Source organism: Gallinula chloropus (genome assembly GCF_964237585.1).
Source record: "Gallinula chloropus genome assembly, chromosome: Z".
Taxonomy (NCBI): Eukaryota; Metazoa; Chordata; class Aves; order Gruiformes; family Rallidae; genus Gallinula; species Gallinula chloropus.
Window position 1 is genome coordinate 65950584 of NC_140089.1, and position 18330 is coordinate 65968913.

The 18330-nt window shown below is 35.4% G+C and overlaps 1 protein-coding gene across 1 annotated transcript in view; it reads right to left on the minus strand.

Annotated features, from left to right (window-relative positions):
* ERBIN (erbb2 interacting protein) overlaps positions 1-18330 on the minus strand; it is a 63680-nt gene that overhangs the window by 24762 nt on the left and 20588 nt on the right. Inside the window, exons 5-12 of the mRNA XM_084278044.1 lie at positions 12239-12295; positions 6430-6493; positions 4796-4870; positions 3302-3446; positions 2818-2890; positions 1651-1780; positions 1163-1278; positions 91-160 (exon numbers count right to left, since the gene is read on the minus strand). Coding sequence (XP_084134170.1) covers positions 91-160; positions 1163-1278; positions 1651-1780; positions 2818-2890; positions 3302-3446; positions 4796-4870; positions 6430-6493; positions 12239-12295 — 730 coding nt within the window. The remainder of the gene's footprint in view (positions 1-90; positions 161-1162; positions 1279-1650; positions 1781-2817; positions 2891-3301; positions 3447-4795; positions 4871-6429; positions 6494-12238; positions 12296-18330) is intronic.

Consider the following 18330-nt stretch of genomic DNA (forward strand, 5'->3'; position numbering starts at 1 on the left):
TATATACACAGCATCATGTCTCATTATTTAACAGCTTCCATTAGGAATAAACATGAACATAATCTGGTTTTAATTTTCAAAAAAGTTCACCTGATTGTCTGATAGCCACATAGCAGTGAGCTGTTGCAGTTTTGTAAAGGTAAACGGCAAATTCTTCAGTCTGTAATTACAACAAGAATTTATGTAAGTAGACTTATCAATGCTGTTGACAGTTAAGAAATGATCCTGCACTAGGTTGTAAGATGTTGAAACAGGACATTTACAGATACAGTTAAATGAATACCTATTCATCGCTGAAAGGCAATGGCATCTATTTAGATTTAAAGCTATACCAAACACAAACAAAAAACCAACATGTTTCTGCCCAGTTCAGCAAGCAGCTTAAAACACATGACAATGTAGCTTGAATTTAACTCAGTAATGCAATTTTGAAGATAATTAACCTGAATTAATGAATACGAGTCCTTCGCATTCTCTCTTTCAATATGCATGCACACCAATTAAGAAAAAAGTGCTTACACCTGAAAATCGTTGGGAATTTTTTTCTGCAAGATACATGTGTTGGAAAGGGGGCTGTCTTGGGTAATGGAAGCTCTGGCATTAATGGATACAGCAAGCTACAGATGGAGTACAGAGAAGCTGCACTGGCATAATAGGAGGGAGAGCTCCATTAGACTTATCTGTCCCAATATATTCCAAGTCTACAAACTGGCAATTCCCAAAAGAGAATGATTTTGTCAGTTTTTATAGTATAGCTCTAAAAAAAGTGCAACTCTCTTTTGTCCCTTCCCCAGCACACTGAAGTGCTTTATGCCGTACTCTGATACTGTTTTGTGTCCCCCATATACAACACAGGATGATATTAACTTTTAGGTAAGAATAAAAAGGTTTATGTAAATAAACAAACTAATTCCCCAGGAAAATACATGCTAACAATCACAAATGTATTAAAGCTGTACTTCAATGCATGTGCCATGTGCCAAGTCATTAAAAACAGAACTGCAAGATCCACAATACAATAACACATTAAATACATGCATTTCAGTCAGCTTCTAAGCTGTGCATGAGATAAGAAAAAAACAGGGTAATACATTCATAATAATACCTCTATATTGTTACTGCATTTTATATAACTTCTACTTGAATTAATGCATTCACAAACCTATTGTCACTCAGATTGATGACTTTTAATTTCTGCATATCACCCATTTCTTCAGGGAGGAATTCAAGCTTATTAGAATGCAGAAACAAGACTGTTACATGCTTCCAGTTTCCAATCTGGAAAAAAACCAAACAAGCAAAGCAACAAAAGAAGAATTAATTCATATTTACAACTCTAAAAATGCAAATGTTTACTGTTTTAAAACAATTAGTAGTATAGCTATTTTTGCCCATAAAGCATTAGATTTATTCTTACATATTAAACCTTCTTTTAGTTTCAATACATGAGGACATTTCTACTTCTTGCTTAAAAAAAATATTAATTTCATGATTTTAAAGCCTGCCATTTTGTATACGTCCTCCTTTAAAAACATACATGAAGAAAATCTACTCAAGAATTATTAACTTTTTATTTAAAAGTTCTACAGACCATATAGTTTAAAATACATTAAAAAAATCAATTTTACAGTTTTGTAATTAAATACATACCTCTGATGGCAGCTGTGTTAGAAAGTTATGGTCTGCAGCAAATGTCCTTATATTAAAGAGCTGCCCAACAGATGAAGGCAATGTTTCAATCTCATTGAAACTACAGTCCAGTTCTTCTACTGACACTAACCTGAAAAAAAAAAAAACAAACCAAACTTTAAGTTATTACCACTATTATTTACAAATCTCAAATGTAATTCAAAACAAAACTGAAGCCCAAGGGAATTCAAATTCAAGAAAAATAAATACTTTCATAAGAGCCTAAAAGGTGTCTGGGAGCTTTTTCATTTTTTTGGTTGTTGGTTAATGGTGTAGGGCTTTTTGTTGGTTTTCTTAAATCTCCTTTACACTATCCCTATAAGAGAACACTCAGTAAAAATAGGGGGGTCAGCAAAATCAAATGTTCATGTACTAAATGAAAACTTGCATGGTAGCAAAAGCTTTCAGAATGGGATAGATCACAGCCCAACAGAAGTGCAGTTTCTGAACAAGAAAGTAACTGCAGGAGTTAGAGACAGTGAACCTAAGAATCTGGCGGTGGAGAGGCATTTTGTAAATTCTCACAACAAAAAATAACCATATTAACTGTAACAGAAGAAAAGGAATCGGAGCAAAAAACCTTAATTTGTATAGCACTTAATTCTCAACAAATTATTCTTGCGACTTTTAAATTAAATTCCTGAACAGCAAATTACACATTAAATATGCCTAATGATCAGTCAAAAATTCTCCTTTTAATACATAAGAAAGTGTGTGCTGTGCATGTGTGTGCACACGTGTGTTCAGATTCACTTTCTACAAGCTTTTTTATAAAAGTTCAATCATTTCCAGTATCTACCACAGCCATGAACTAACAAAAACCTTCCTGGCAGCTGACTGCCTTTATAAACATCTTGTTTTCTTTCACATTAATTTCTATATTCCTCACATATTAATGTAACCACTGATCTACAAAAGAAGGTCTTTCAATATTAAATAAAACATAAAGAACACATATGCTACAAACTAAAAGTAAGATATGAAAGCACCTGTTTTCAAGCCTATTAAGATATTAGTATGCAGAATAAACTAAATCAAGTAGTTTTAACACCATTCTAAAGAGGAGACACTGTTACAGTAAAGTGAGCAGGAAAGCAAATCAACCTTTTATTCAGATTAAATACCTACCCTCCTATGGAGTCTGGCAAATAAATTAACTGGTTTTCATCAATTTTAAGTGTTGTTACCTTCTTCAAGGAACCTGTAATAAAATGAACAAATAAATCAGAAAAGCACATTTGAGTTCATTAGGCTTAGTTTTTGAATAAGCTATGGGCAAGCAACCACATTTTCTGGCATCCAGTTATGCCTATAGTCCTATATACCTAAGTAAATGAACAGATGAGCTTACAGAATTGTTTGCCTGTTTACCACGTGCCAGACGAGTAGAGAGAGTAGATTTTTTTTCTGCCATTTACAGACTACTTTATAAATTCAGTAATGCTCTAAAACAAATAAAAAATTTATTACTCAGCTACGCACTACAGCTTTATCCAAAACCAGCATTTTAAATCAATTGAAATGTGGATCTAAATGGACATTTGTCTATTTTCACGTGTTCTGCATCTAAACTATAAGCTTTTAAGAACATGAATTAACTGAAAATACAAACCAATAGTCTCTGGCAGTTGCTGAAGGGAATTATTGGATAACAACAGGTCTTGCAGGCTTTCACAACCTGAAATACCTTCTTCAACTACTTCAATGTTGTTTTTAGAAACATCCAAGTAGGTCAGTTGTTTCAAAGTGCCTATGAACTAAAAAGCAAGAAAAGACAATGCATTCTAGAAAGTCTAAATTCCAAAGAAAAAATCCAGCAGATTTGACAACAAACTGTGCTGAAATACAATTTTATGCAAAGCATCTAACCTTTATAATGAAACATTCTGTGTAGATACACACAGTTTATATTTTTACACACACACACAGACACATCCCTGTAATTCTGCAGGTCTCTGAAGTCAGTCTGCTGCAAATGGAACAGTCTGATCTGTTACTGCGAATCAAGTAATTGAAGCTTTAGAACAGACTTCTGAAATAGATAATGTAAGGATATTGCTGTGCTCTGGGGTAAAGTCTTGCAGTGATTATTTTTGACTTTGGAGTAAAACTGCATCCTACTTAACCTCAAAAACAATGACAATGAATCCCTAATTGTACTAAACTGAAGAAACAAGCCAAAACATAAGCTTATAATACCTTTCCATGTGAACCAAAGATAAGACTGAAGATTTTGGCATGCTACTAAAATCTTTACAGCCACTTTCATAAATGCAATTTTATTTTTACTGTGAAGCAGTAATACTTAATACGTTAATACATCCATTAAACTCTTTAAGGAAGAATTGGTTTACGTGAAAGAATACAGCAGACAGGACTACTGATCAAGCAAGAAAGCATCACATCAGAAGACTGGTAGTGATATAAAATGTGAAAACAGACCACCTGCTTGCCAAATTTCAAATACTTCAGCATAAGCACAGGGCCACAAGTTCTGCAGCAACAGATAAGCCTGTATCCCATGTGGTTCTAAGATATGTCAGGAACCCAGATGAAGGCAACAAACATTTTCTGAAGAACTGGCTAAGCGCCCTGTATACATGGCACCAGTGGTCCCTGCATGCTTTACTGCTGTGACCAGTAAAAATTCATACAACATATTCATCCTGTAAATTCCTGCTAAAACAACCACACACAAAAAATCAACACCCTCCCCCCACCCCCCACCCCCCCCCGCCCACCCCGCCAAAACAACAACCCATACACAAACAAACAAAAAACCCCAACCCAAACCAAAAAAACACCCACATCCCCATTTAGAAGGACCGGTCAAACCCATTTGACCCAAGATTTGATCCTTTCCAAATTGAAACATATGTTTTAGCTAAGGGGTAATAACTTGCAGTGAAAGAAAAGCTGTACACCCAGATCATTACAGTCAGTGACAATGTCTAAGTAGACTAGGAAAGCATTCAAATGGCATTTAGCCTTTTGACTTCAAGTAACGTTAAAATTACATAACAACTTTGGCATATGTGATAGTTAACAAAGCAAATAACACTGTGAACTCAAATACTAAGTGTTTTAGCACAGTAAAAGGACTTACCCCTGGAATAAGTGTTAGTCTATTACCATCCATCCAAAATTCCTTTAACCCGCTCAGTTGTTCAAGTACTTCAGGCTGTAAAGGGAAGTGGTTTTTTAAAAACTTCATAAAGGAAATAGTGAAAAGCAGGAACCATTTCAGTGACTCATCTATTGCAGCTTTAAGTACTGTCTTATTATAGCTGTTACATGCACTTGTTCCACTAGGTCAAAGAAAAGCTAGGCAATTCACTTTTTGAAATGTAAATATGTATCAGATACAGAAAAATCTTTAAAAACTTGATCATAGCACTACACAATTCTTACAGAAAGTGTTTCATGAGGGGTTTTTTTGGTTTGTTTTTTTTTTTAAGAAAGTGTTCTTTTTCAACTGAAGTACACAATAAATGTTATGTGTATAATTTCCTCTGTCATAGAGGAAGTATAAAAATCCCTAAACTCTATGAATTCAGAAAACCTGTTTTTCAAAAACCACAAAGATTTAAATTTTCTAGCAGCAAAATGCTCCATCCAAAAAGTGAAGTGCAAGATTTTGCTTCCATTACAATTTATTGTTATCTTACATATCAGGAAATGACCACCTCTCAGTAAATACCCCTGCTTGCATATGCTTTTCTATCTACACATCCCTCCGCAGAAAGTATTACAAAACAGGTGCTACTGCAGCTGCAGTCATGACGCCCAATAATTAATTTTTAAAAGGAAAATCCTAACTGAAGACTGCCTTTCAAACAGACCTTTATCTAAAAATGTGATTTCAAACCTTTTTGTGCATTTAGCAAAAGATCTTAATAAAGTAAGTTACCAGTAGTTGTGTAGCTAAAAGGCTGGGATAGATGGAGTAGGAACAATCAGCCAAACATATACCTGAACAGGTAATTTTGTGGCCTATGTTCAATTCCTAGCTGTTATGGCTTAACATGAGCCTGGGCACATTAGTTTAAGGCTGCCACACGAGTATCTACCTTGTAATAACAGTAAAGGTTAGAAGACTACTAACGAACAAATCATTGAACTATGCTTCCCTATCTGCCAAACCATCCAACAGGAAATGCGTTTAGCTCTGTATGAGCTACTGGGGGCACACAAGCCCTTGACTTTATTATATGATAGGTCAGCATCTTCCACCATACTTCTATCTCAATTCCTTTTTCCAGTATTTATAGAAGCAGATGCAGATGATGTTAAGTAACCGTAAATGTAAGATATATGTGTCTGTGAGATCATGAACAGGAAACAAGTCATTCACTGCTGAAGGAAAAATCTGAGAATTTAAATATAACCAGTTTTTAGAGTCAATTGTAATCCAAACAATTGTAATTCAAGCACGTATTACCATTATTTTTTTACCAGTACAGTAACCACACCATACCACAGGAGTGTTATTTTCAAATTGAGGAAAAACATATGCATCAGAATAAGCGTGTAATTTCCCTAACAGGCTCCATAAACTATGACGAGGTTTACATTATATTTGTTCAGTAGCAGAGCTCTTACGGTGATGCTTAATTTCACAGAATCGCAGATTCATAGTGGTTAGAAGGGACCTCCAATTTTTCACATTGATTAAAAATAGATTAAGGGATAAAGAGAGTTTTAAAAGATACAAAGCTTAGTTACTAAGGTAAAACTCACCACTTCTGTGAATTCATTACTTCCTAAGTCTAGTCTCTCCAGCTGAGTCAGTCTGGACATGGTTCTGCACAGGAAGGGAATAATAAGGAATTAGATTTAAGAAAATAGCAGTTAGATCCAAACTTCCTGTGTTTGTACAAATATATTGCTTAAATAGGTATTAAGCAGTGATGCTGTTCTGTAACTGGTATCTCAATAATGTCAAATTTTCACACACTGTTCAACCAGGCACACATTAATGATCAGACAGCAGCTCATCTACAGATTAGTCTACAACCTGAAGTCTGTTAGGGTTATCTTTGTGATAAAGAGTACTCAGTGAAGTTACTCTTCTTTTGAGTGCTTCAGTCACAATAAGCCTTCTCAGCAGTCAAAGGCTAGGTAACTACAAGTTGTCCTCCCAAAGAAAGGCAAATGCATAATGATTAGCTAAAACAGAAAAGACCACTGTTGAAGCACAGTAACTAACGAAATCTCCCTCCCTCTCCAAGCTGCTGAAAAAATTGCTTCCACACAATATGGTCTGGAATCCTAATTATTTCTCTAGTCCTACAACGGATCGGATAACTAAATTGGATTTTGTGACACATCAATACTCTTTAAGCCAAATCATGGCAAAGATTCGATCAATGACCGAAATAAAGTAAAATCCATTCCTTCAAGCTGTGTTTTGACAAAAACTCCCCTACATTTAGATTTACTTTGGAGAGCCCAGAGAGACTATGTACCACTGCACATGGTGGTCTACATGACTGGTACTCCAGTTGACAGCAGCACCATCTTAAAATATTTTCAAAGGGGATGCAAATCCCTCACCTGGCATTATGTTCCGTATTCTTTTAACAGTAGCTTTCCATATGACTGTATCTTAAGCTTTCAAACATAAGCCACGTGTACATGCTATAGAAATCTAGAAAAACTAAATGGAAGAGTTTCTAAATGCTAGAGTCTTTTATGTTATCAGAATATATGCATGAACCCTAGTATCTTTAAAAAAAAATCTGAAAGAGCACAAGATGCTATATGCAGATACTCAAAGTTTCTTATTGCACGTTTTGAACGCACAGTTCAAAAATGACATTTTATTGAAAAAAGACTTATTTACTGAAAGTTAATGTGATTATTATTATTTTGAATGAAATAATTTCTCAAAAGGATTGCACTCAGTATTCATCTAGAGATTTAATTCTCATTATGTTATAGCAACTATGCTGGGGACAAACTTGGAATTTAGTCTAAAAATAATCAAAGCAAAAGCAGTATCCTTTTTTTTTTTGCACTGTACCATAGTATTCACAGACTTTAGCAGAAAGACTGTAACTCACATTTGCACTGTCTCAACAAAGGAAAAGAAAAAATACATGACAAGGCTGTTTCCAGAAGAATCAGAGAAACATTCTCCCTCATTTCTCAAAGCTCATGAACAGGACGATTATCAGTAAGCCAACTACTAAAATTAATTTTCCAATTCTAACGTGAATTATCTAGGTCTCTCTGCATAAGCAGAATTTCTCAAAGCTTTATGAGTCCATGCCAATACCAATCTTAGTTCCACACGCTGCTATTGAATTTACCCCAATGAATCTTCCAGTAGCGCAGGTGAAGACTCACTTAACAGGTCATAAGCATATCATTCTGCACCTTTTAAAATTTCATGTTTAAAACACCATACTGTACTTCTACTGGTGACTTCCATTTAAAAATGTTTCAGATTTTTACAGTTTTCAAGATATGTTAAGCAGACTGTGGGCTACAAGAGAGAGCAGTCCAAAACCCCACTGATGATCAGCCTCAAAAAATAGATTAAGGGAGATCACAACTATGCAGGATTGAATTTGATACATTAGTTTCAGTAAATTATTTTTTTTAAAAGGTTTATTTTGCCATTATATAGTTCTTTCATTTCAACAGCTAAGACAATGTCTTGATTTTTATTTTAACTGAATTTTCAGCTTATAAACACATACAAACTTTAAAAGTGAAGGAAAAAAACAGCAAGACCAACAAAATTAAAATGTTCAATGTGATTAAGTGAATTTTGACAAGGCTGAATTGCAACAAAATCGGACAGAGTTTTTACTGTAACTTGAGATGACTGGAATTTTTTTTCAGTTCAATATGAACTCTTTTTATTTTAATGATTTCATCAAAATACACACAACAAAAGTATCTTCCAGAACACACTCCAATGTCTCAGTGATTTTTTTGTAAACTATTTAAGTATAGAGGCCAAGCTGTTTATATAGCTAACACCAGCCACAGAACCTAAGCCATCAAGCTCCTCTCCTCCACACTGCCAAGTTGCACTAGCTACACAAATTGCATTCCAGTCTAACCTAGATCAAGTTACTCCCTTCCCATCTTGTTAGTGCTACATCCTGAATGACTCTAAGGCAACACGAAGTTGCCATTCTTGCCTTAATCTTCAAGGTTTTGTGAAGAAAAAAACAAAACAAAACAAAACAAAAAACTATTAGAGTTTTTCATCAAGGGTACCTGTATTACCATTCAGAATCTGAGCAAATATCTGCAAATCTCTCCTAAAGCATCTGCAAAAATTACCATTATATAACACAGACTGTAACAAAGTACAGCTTCACTGGTTTTGGACAATTTTTTTTCCTTGCCAAAATGTCTTTAATCTCTGTGTTTGCAAAACCAGGGCCTCAGTTATTTTCCTCCTCTACCCCACTGCCTGCTTAGTCTATATCACTTTCAGCTATTCTATGACTAATACCTTTTTGCTTTTCTGTATTGTTTACAGAACAACTACACCTTCAGACAAGCTTCCAATAATGTTAAAGTATACGGAAAATTCAGTGCTAAAGGAAGAGGAATACAGGACCAAACCCAAAAGATTTCCTGGATCACTGAGTTAGACCTATTTCTAGCTTTGCCACAGTGCTATCTAATCCCTTCCGTAAACTGAAAAATCTGTTTCATAATTAGTATTATTTTACTTGCTGTCCAGTTAATCCACTGCTAAGGGATCAGGTAGTCTAAACTATGCCTCTAATTCTGATGTTTTAAGTAGTCAGCTTCACTAACCTTAACACTACAGTTTACGTCAAGAAGCACTAAATTCAAGGCATGTACGTGATAGCAAGATTGGGCCCTGAATCATTGTCATTATGTTTTCACATAACCAGCTTTTTTTTCTGATAAGGTTACTATTTTTATTGACAATCAGGCAACAAACAGAAGCTTAACAAAATAAAATCGAAACCGAACTTTTTTTATTTCCACTGGTCCATTTCTCCAACTTTTGCTACCTATCAGATAAATGCCTCTAAATAAGCTCTGTGTGGTTTTTTGCTTTCCTTTAAAGTAGAAATATTTTCACTGAGATGGTTTGCATTATAATACTGCCAGTTTTGCAGTCTCTAGCTGTGGATAAGTTCCAAGCAAAATGATGCATTTGGCACAAAGCAAGGTTGATTTAGTATGTTGGCATTAATTACCCATTTTGATTAACAATCTTTCAAGTGCTTTATGCTTTAGTGTTGAAAATTATGTGCACATTTAATTCAGCAAGAGGGCTAGCTAATTCTGTAGAAATTTATCCAAACACATTTCTCATTACAAATACAAAATAATTCATTGTAGGTATGAAATTATTAAAAAGGTGAGAGTGACAAGGAAACAGGAAAAGATGGTTATATTGCATAGCAAAAATATTAGTATGTACTGCTACAACTTACTACCTTCAAAAGAAACCCTTTGGATTTCCTGCACTATTTAAAGCCACACAGCATGCTCCTTTTAAAACACACACTCAAGTTGGGAAAACAATTTAAGCCTGAATTTCACATTGGCTTCTGTTCTGACAGAAGTGTTAAATCCAGGCCATGAATGCCTTTGTCAGGCAAGTCAACTGCTGCACAGCTGTATTAACCTGAAAGGCAGACACATGCTATAGGCATGATTATTTTTTTTTTCTCCCCAGTGTACATAACACATAAATAAAAATGTTTCCACTACACCACTGTAGAGAAATGGATATTAATTTGGTTTAAAAAAAAAAGGGGTTGGGGGTGGAGAAGGTTAAAAGGCTACTCTCAGTAGCTTTAATCTCCCTTAATTGAACCACAAGAGTATTAGAAAAGAATAACAAAGGTGGCATCACAGCATGTTCTGTAGATTATGATGGAGGTGTTGCAGAGCACATCCTCATGACAACTACTGTTTAGTTTTCCAGCAAGGATGAAACCCTGAAAACACTGAAGTCAACAAAAAAAAATAATCCCATCCACATCAACAGAAATTGTGTTTGGTTTAAATACATTACTACGTTTGTTTAAATGTCTCTTATCACTACAACAAACCTCTGTAAACTCTTCTAAAATTATCGTGTGTAAATCACGCTATTAGTGTTAATTATGGCAATTAAGGTCAGAGTAATTCTATAAACAAAATCTGTATTAGCTATAAGTTTTAATTAAAGCTACTGTTCCACAGTTGTGACTAACTTAATTTACAGTGCTACTATCCCAAATTACATGTCCTCTAATTTTTTCCTACTGTAAATTAGTGATATGAAGAGCAAAGGAGCACAGAGTATTTACACAAATGAGTAGAATGCTTCACACTTAAAGGTTTAAATTCATGCTTTCTGATGCTATACATTTAATTCCATATATGAATTTTCGCATCTTTATACAGAAGACATCACAGTACAGCATCTAGACACACAAAAAGGGAATTCCAATGCAACTTACCTCTTGGTTATGTCTTAGGCATATAAACAGCTGCAGTCACTAAGATGACAGACTATTGTACTTGAAGAGCTGACAGTTCATACTTAAGCCTACTGCATGCAAGTCTCTGGTAGAACATGAGCAACTCTTCTTCACCAAACACCTAACAGCCACCAGAACTAGTACTTCTCTTGATCTGTTTCTGTTGCCAGAGAAGGACCCCTTTTACAGCACATGACAACATACCCAGGACTCTACAGCTGGTAATTCCCACTCCATCTTTGAGATCTCTGTTTCTTTCTTCATTGAACACTTGTATCTCTGTTAACCCACTTAGATGGGTTAACTTGGTCCAGGATCCAAGTCAGAAAAGTTCAGAGTATTGCTGTAGCTCCTAGAAACTGCAGGAACTACAACACCATCAGCCTGGCCTTGTTTGATGAAATGAATTAGAACTGGAAGGGAGGACTATGAAAGGTGCAGTATTTTAAGGGAGAGGTACAGTTGTATATACTGTTGAAACGAATGCTTTAAGAAAATCCAGAACTATTTTACTATTACAGAAAACACAACACGAGTTATTTTTTTCAGCCCTGAAGTATATTACACCCCAAAAAATTGTGTTCAAGTCATGTGAATTGCATTCCCTCATTCTGAGGATGCATCTCAAACTCAACGTTTGATTTAGAGATCATAATCTTAATTACTAATGCCTAAGTCTCAGACACTCAGCCATCAGACAGGCACGTGGGAAGCAATACCATACTGTGTGCAAGTAGCAACAGACCTATTAAAATTACCATCCTGAGATGCCCACATGCTGACTTAAAAACTCAACAGGTATATCAGAAATCCATAGACTTGGATGGGAACAGAGGGGGGAAAAAACCCAAACCAATCTCTGATTAGGTAAACCAGCCAGTCTGTATTAATTTATTATTAATTTCAGTAGTATGAAGGGAAAGTTCCTTGTGAGACTTTAGTCCAGTTCTTAGCCATACGTTTTAAGCTGTGATCAACTTTTCAATAAGCACTACATTACTAACAGAACTACAGGAAAAAAAACACAACCACCCCCTTAAGAAGTTTAAACAGACATCCTCTATACTTACTTTGGCAATATTTTTAACTGGTTTTCTCTAAGTTCCAAAATCTGGAGCTTAGTTAATCTGCAACAGAAAGGCATAACAAATTATGAGAATATACTTTATTTTATGACAAATATAATCTCTGAACTTATTTATATTGCTTAGTTAAAAAAATCTACAAGTTCAAAAGATTTCTTTCTGCAAGAATACAAATATGTTTTCTGCATATAGCTGCAAGTTATTTTACATTCATTTATTCATTGGGGTTTGTTTATGGTACAGCAGCAAACAAACTAGATCTTGCCTGGTTTTCTGCACCTGTTTGAACACGTTTGTTTTCCTTCACCCCAGCGATTTTACAGTACTCCACTGGATTCATTATGTGCACATTATTATATGTTATCATGATATATAGATGTACACAGGAAGTAATACAAGAAAGGTAGGATCAGTCTGCATAAATTAAGATGCTGAATTTCTAATACTGGCCATGCACAAAACCATTTCACTTAAAAGCCTCATCAGAGAAACTCCCGTGGTCTTCCACATGGTTAAAAACAACCTTTAAATTCATCTTGGATTTTCTTCCATATTCTCTTTCTAGTAATTCCTTTCTTAATCCATTTTGATATTTCTGTTAGAAGACAGTTTGACCTTTCCTTCAGTAAATCCTTGGTTAAAAAATAAATAACCTCTAAATCCCAAACTCAACTGCTTGGCCAAGGTAAGTTCAAAGCAGTCTTGACATTCAAACAGTGCACCATCCCCAGTGGAATTTTTTTTGCATTAGGACAGCAGTGACAAGACTATCTCTCTGCTAAAGGCAATGCAGAAACCGAATTTGGTTTAAATACATACAGGGTTGTAAAAACAAGAGTTCCACATGTGACCCACTAACAGCCCTCATAAAACACAAAATAGAGCATTAAGCTCCCTGACTCAAAAAAAGAGCTTAGTGAACAGACCAGTTTTTCCTGAAGGTGCTCAACGGAGTACACTGCAAACACAGGGACAGAAAGCTTAATTCTGATTAAGTAGTGAGAACTATACTTAAAGTAAAAATAGAAAGCTGAAAACAATATTTGTTTTTCCTCTAGACATTCGCTCATTTTTGGATACATTTGAAAGTAGCAATCTGCCACGCCTACGAATAACCTAAGAATAAAACAGTCACCTTGACACAGAGCAGAGGTCAGCACAGCCAGCACTACAAGCTGCACTCACCATATGGTAGCAACTGCTGGAGGGAAACGAACCTCCTCCCCCCAACTTCTCAAAGGAAAAACAACACACTTATGTTGCTGGAAGAATACCTCACTGAAAAGACAGTTCATGGTAGTATAGCTGCTGTCATTCTAGGAAAGGACTTCCTAGCCTTTTTGCTCTACCTGCATCCTAAGACACTAATCCATAACAAACAGAGCTTGTTGTTTAAGCACCCTCAGATTTGAATGGTCATTTTGGGCTCTGACTCCTGAGCCCAAGAACAACCACAGGCTGCATTAGGCTCTAGTTGGTATTTTGCTTTGATGACAAAGAAAACAGCTACACAGTTTCTACCTTTTGTACTTCTTTGTACACTGCACATAACACAACAGGTGTATGCAGTCACATTTCTCAGTTGAAAGCAGCATAAGCAAACCTCTGTTCATATGCTAAACTATATGTATGCACACCCACGCTTCGCTGACTTTAGCCAGAACAGACTGTACAACACTTCTAATAAGCCAATTCTGCGAACTTAAAGACTGCCCTTGGTGACACAAAGCTTCAGAGCTTTGTGACCTTGTTTCATGCTACACTCTTACTTCAACTAGCTCTATGAAACTAGAAATACAAATACTGAATTTCTTAGGTGTACAGCTACACAGAGCCTACTAGAATAACATCTTCAACTTCTACTGGCTGGGATATACAGGCTATGTCTAAACTAATTTTCTGACAGTAATTTTTGAGAAATACTGGATTGAAGCAGTTGTCACTACTTCCATTATGACCAGAAGGGTTAATTCAAGTTTAATAACACACATCAAAACACTCAGACTAGCTGCTCTTTAATTTCCTGGTGTAAACACCCATACTAAGCATCTGGAACTGAAAAATGGGTTGGAATAGGAATATGTAGTGCTAGTCAAAGAAAAAGAAAGGAGAAAGAGTCTTAGTGGCAGAATATGTATTTCCTCTGCCATTCTATCACAAAGATCTGTTATACTCACACAGACCTATTTCATATCACAATTGTAAAAACTTATAACCACAGAAATATTTACCCATTACTTAAACACAGAGCTGTAAGAGAATATTGTTCAACTCAACTTTACATATATCAGGTGTACTAGTATCAACAATGTAGCCTGTTATTAAAATGAAGCTCAACTTCTAAATAAAGTAAAATCACTACATTAACACCTTTGCCAAGATAAAAATCAATATTCCTCTTAAATCTGATTTATCTAAATATACATTCTGAATAAAATGTAAAATAATATATAGCAAGTATAATTAATAACTCACTGCTCAACAGCAGTCATTCCTTGGAAAATAAAAATACTTCCTAGAGAGACATTCTTTACTTTTCACCTCCTTTACAGTCTTGCTAGTGAAGAATTTTGGTTTTTAAATTGTAGCTAAAAAATATAGGCAAGAGGACTGAAATAGATGTAGCCTATAGGAGGTTGCAAGAGTTTCAGCAAAATCACATGTAAGCAACTAAATTAAGTCCCAGATTTGATTATCACTACCCATTTATGTAAAAATTATGCCCAAGTAGACTACTAAAAATACCTACTACTGCAAATACTATTGGCAAACTGTTGAGAGGAGAAATAAAAGTAAATTCATTGCATCATCACAGTAAAAGTTCTCTGGAAACAATACCTCATTACAGACAACGTTTTTAGAATGACATTGAAGATAAGAGGTTTATCTTAAACACCGATCAGTAAATAATGTTTCCCTTTTAAAGCCCTTTGTCAAAATTGGCATACACTGAGCTTTAAGTTTAGAATGCTCTGCTTAGGTATTTGTGTATTTAAATGTAAATATACATTATGTATTTAGATATCACAGATGACAGTTTTCTCAGGTAAACATAAGCAATTCTCAGTTTTCTGTGCTCTGCCATAAAGGCTACCTCTGGGACCTGTGCCAATACTAATGCATTCAAATTAAAATTTGGGAGTGGAAGAAAAAACCCACCACTTTATCACTTCAGAATTCCAAAGGAACTGCCACATTTAATCACAAGTCTAGTGATTTTTTTTTTTTCTAACAGACTGGACTGGTGTGACATCACTGAAGGACAGTACTGCTCATATGGGGAAAAAAAAAGATCAGATAATCTTGACCTCAATAATGCAAAGCTGTAGCACAAATTTTGAAGGTGAGAATAAAGCAGGGAGGTAAATTCAGTAAAATGTTGTATGGATGTAGTAAAAGTAGCTTGCATTACACAAAGATTTCTTTCCTAAGTATCAGTCGATTTTGGGATTGCCTGGTTCCATAGTTTTTAACAGCAATCTTAAAGAATAGGGAAAATGTTTAAGTTTGCTGATGCCACAAAAGTCAGAGACAATACAGTGAACTATAAGGACGCTGTAGGGAAAAAATCCTGTGCAACATCAAAGACTGAAAAAAATAGAAAAGGGACAAGCTGCCATAGCATCAAGTCAAGTACTTATGATTTCCTTGTAGAGTCATCAGCCATTTCTAACTGAGCTGTCCAATGCATTAGTCGATCATGTGGTAAATGACACCAGGCAGCTGCAAAAAGGGCTAGTGGAACACTAGAGCGTAACTACAGACATTTCCAAGTGAAACAAGAAGATAATCACGACATTGTACAAACCATGAAGAGAACTGAATTTGAATTCTAAATATAGCTATATATGTCATCATCCTCCATCAAAAAGAAGAAGATTAATTCAAACTGAAACTCGTTCCAAGATCTATTAATATCATCAGGCATAAAGGAAAACCTGCCATCCCAGAGGGAAACAGAATTTTATTTAGTCTAGCAAACTGCAACGGGGATATGAGAACACTATAAAAACAGCAGGTGAGAGAATGGGAGACAACACTCATGAGAGATGACAGCAATTAAACTGTGGAACAAATAAATATGAACAGAGAGAAACTGATGTTGGAAATAAGGTTTCTAACCTGAACTATTGGAACAGAGGTCCAGGTACATAGAACATAAAAAGTCTGCTAGCTTTAACATGGCACTGGCTTACTTTTTAAGAGGAATTCTTGCTTATAGTTGCCAGTAAGAGCAGGAAACAGAACTCAAAGTTACTTCATGTGTTCTCATGTAATTAAAAGTAATAGTGATAAGGCCATATACAAAATAATTAATGCACCTAACTGGTAGAAGTTGAAGGCTTGTCCTGTATAAGAATAACCAACAAGGTTCTAAGAATGCCAGAAATATATATCAAAGCCTTTTTGTTTATTCGTTCATTTTTAAAAAAAGTATTCCTATACTATCAAGTACAAGTTAAAAGACCATTTGCATTAGCAAGTTTATACCTACAAGTAAAGTTGGGGGGTGGCAAAGCAGCCTTGGGACTTAGAGAACAAAAGTACTCAATTGTAAAGTCATCTGAATCTTCCTTTGAAATGACTTTTTACCAATTAATTGTTTTCTAATTTACTTGGCCTAAATATTACCCTACTACAGAACAGCATTTGTTCTATGCAATACCAGTAGTACATGAACTTTCATAAATACAATTCATTTAAAAACAACCAATGAGAAAAATCTTGATTTTGGTTTCATTCTCCTGATTATGAGCTAAGTCAATATATTTTAAAAAACAAGGTTGAATTCTGAATTCTCCACAGCTCCTAAAAGAAACACTACACTGGAGAACTGGCTTTCAAGTAACCCTTTAACAACAGCTTAAACTATTCTTAAACTGTTATTAATTAATGACTTCACTGTTTCTCTAACCATTAAGCACTACAGAAGCAGACAGCGATGCAGAAAAAAAAATGACGTGTTTTTAAAGGATGTTTAAGATTAATTACATAAGCCCAAGCATGTCAACCTGAAGTCTTCAATTTCACCTGGTTTGGTTTGTTTGAGGTTTTTTTACAGAGAAATTCCTGTCATTTGGTCAGACTATTAAAAAACAGAACACAAAGAATGCATATGCAGTCATTAAAATGCCCCAACAAGATTATGTGCCTTCCATATATTTCTTCTTCCTTAATGAAGGTTTTTGAAACACAAGCTTTGTGTACCAGAAAAAGACACACAATAACGATGCTTCTGCATCATGAGCAGCTTTTTTGTTTGCTGAGTGTGTAATGTATCTGGTGCCTTTAATCATTCATCAGAGAATGACTAATAACTGCACAGAGAAGAATAGGCCAATGACTCTGATCACAGATGACTAATAAATTAATGGTCAGTCATGGAGTGCACCTGTGCTCATCTTTCACTGTACATCTCCTGACCCGATGTAATTCTGCAGCACTCTATTCAGGGGCTCTGCTAATCTCTTGTAAACTGTGCTGACCCAACGACTATAACCCTAACGCAACCGCTTTCAACACAGCAACATGCCAGGTTAACTAACAGCCGCAATTCCTGGAGGAGAGGTCTGCTAGCTGTGGAGTAGGAAAGTGACAGTCTAGAAAAGGAGAGTGTGAAGAGTAACAAGATGGGAAAAAAAGGAGAAATGGTTAAATCGGCATGATAAGGAGAACAGGATGAACTATGATCATCCAGCAGTCTTCCTCTTTGTAATATTATCCATTCACTTTTGCCCCTAGGATTTAATTAATTTAAAAAAGGTAGGGGTTTAGTACTTGTCATGTATATAAACTAGATACTAGAACAATTCTACTTGGTCAGCACACCATAAATATGCAAAGTCTTGTCAGGATTTTTTTTGAAAGAAGGCACTTGAGAATTGCAGATGTGCATAAAGGAATCTGAGAATCCAGAGGACAAGTGGAAATACGGATGTCATTATTTGCTTCACTCCAATTACTAAACGGTAACCAACCTCTATTTCAGAAGCACTACTCTCCTGTACTCTACCAGAGCTCTATTGTAACACAAGTAAATGAGTTTTATTTCTTGTCTCTTTATAAGCATTCTGTCA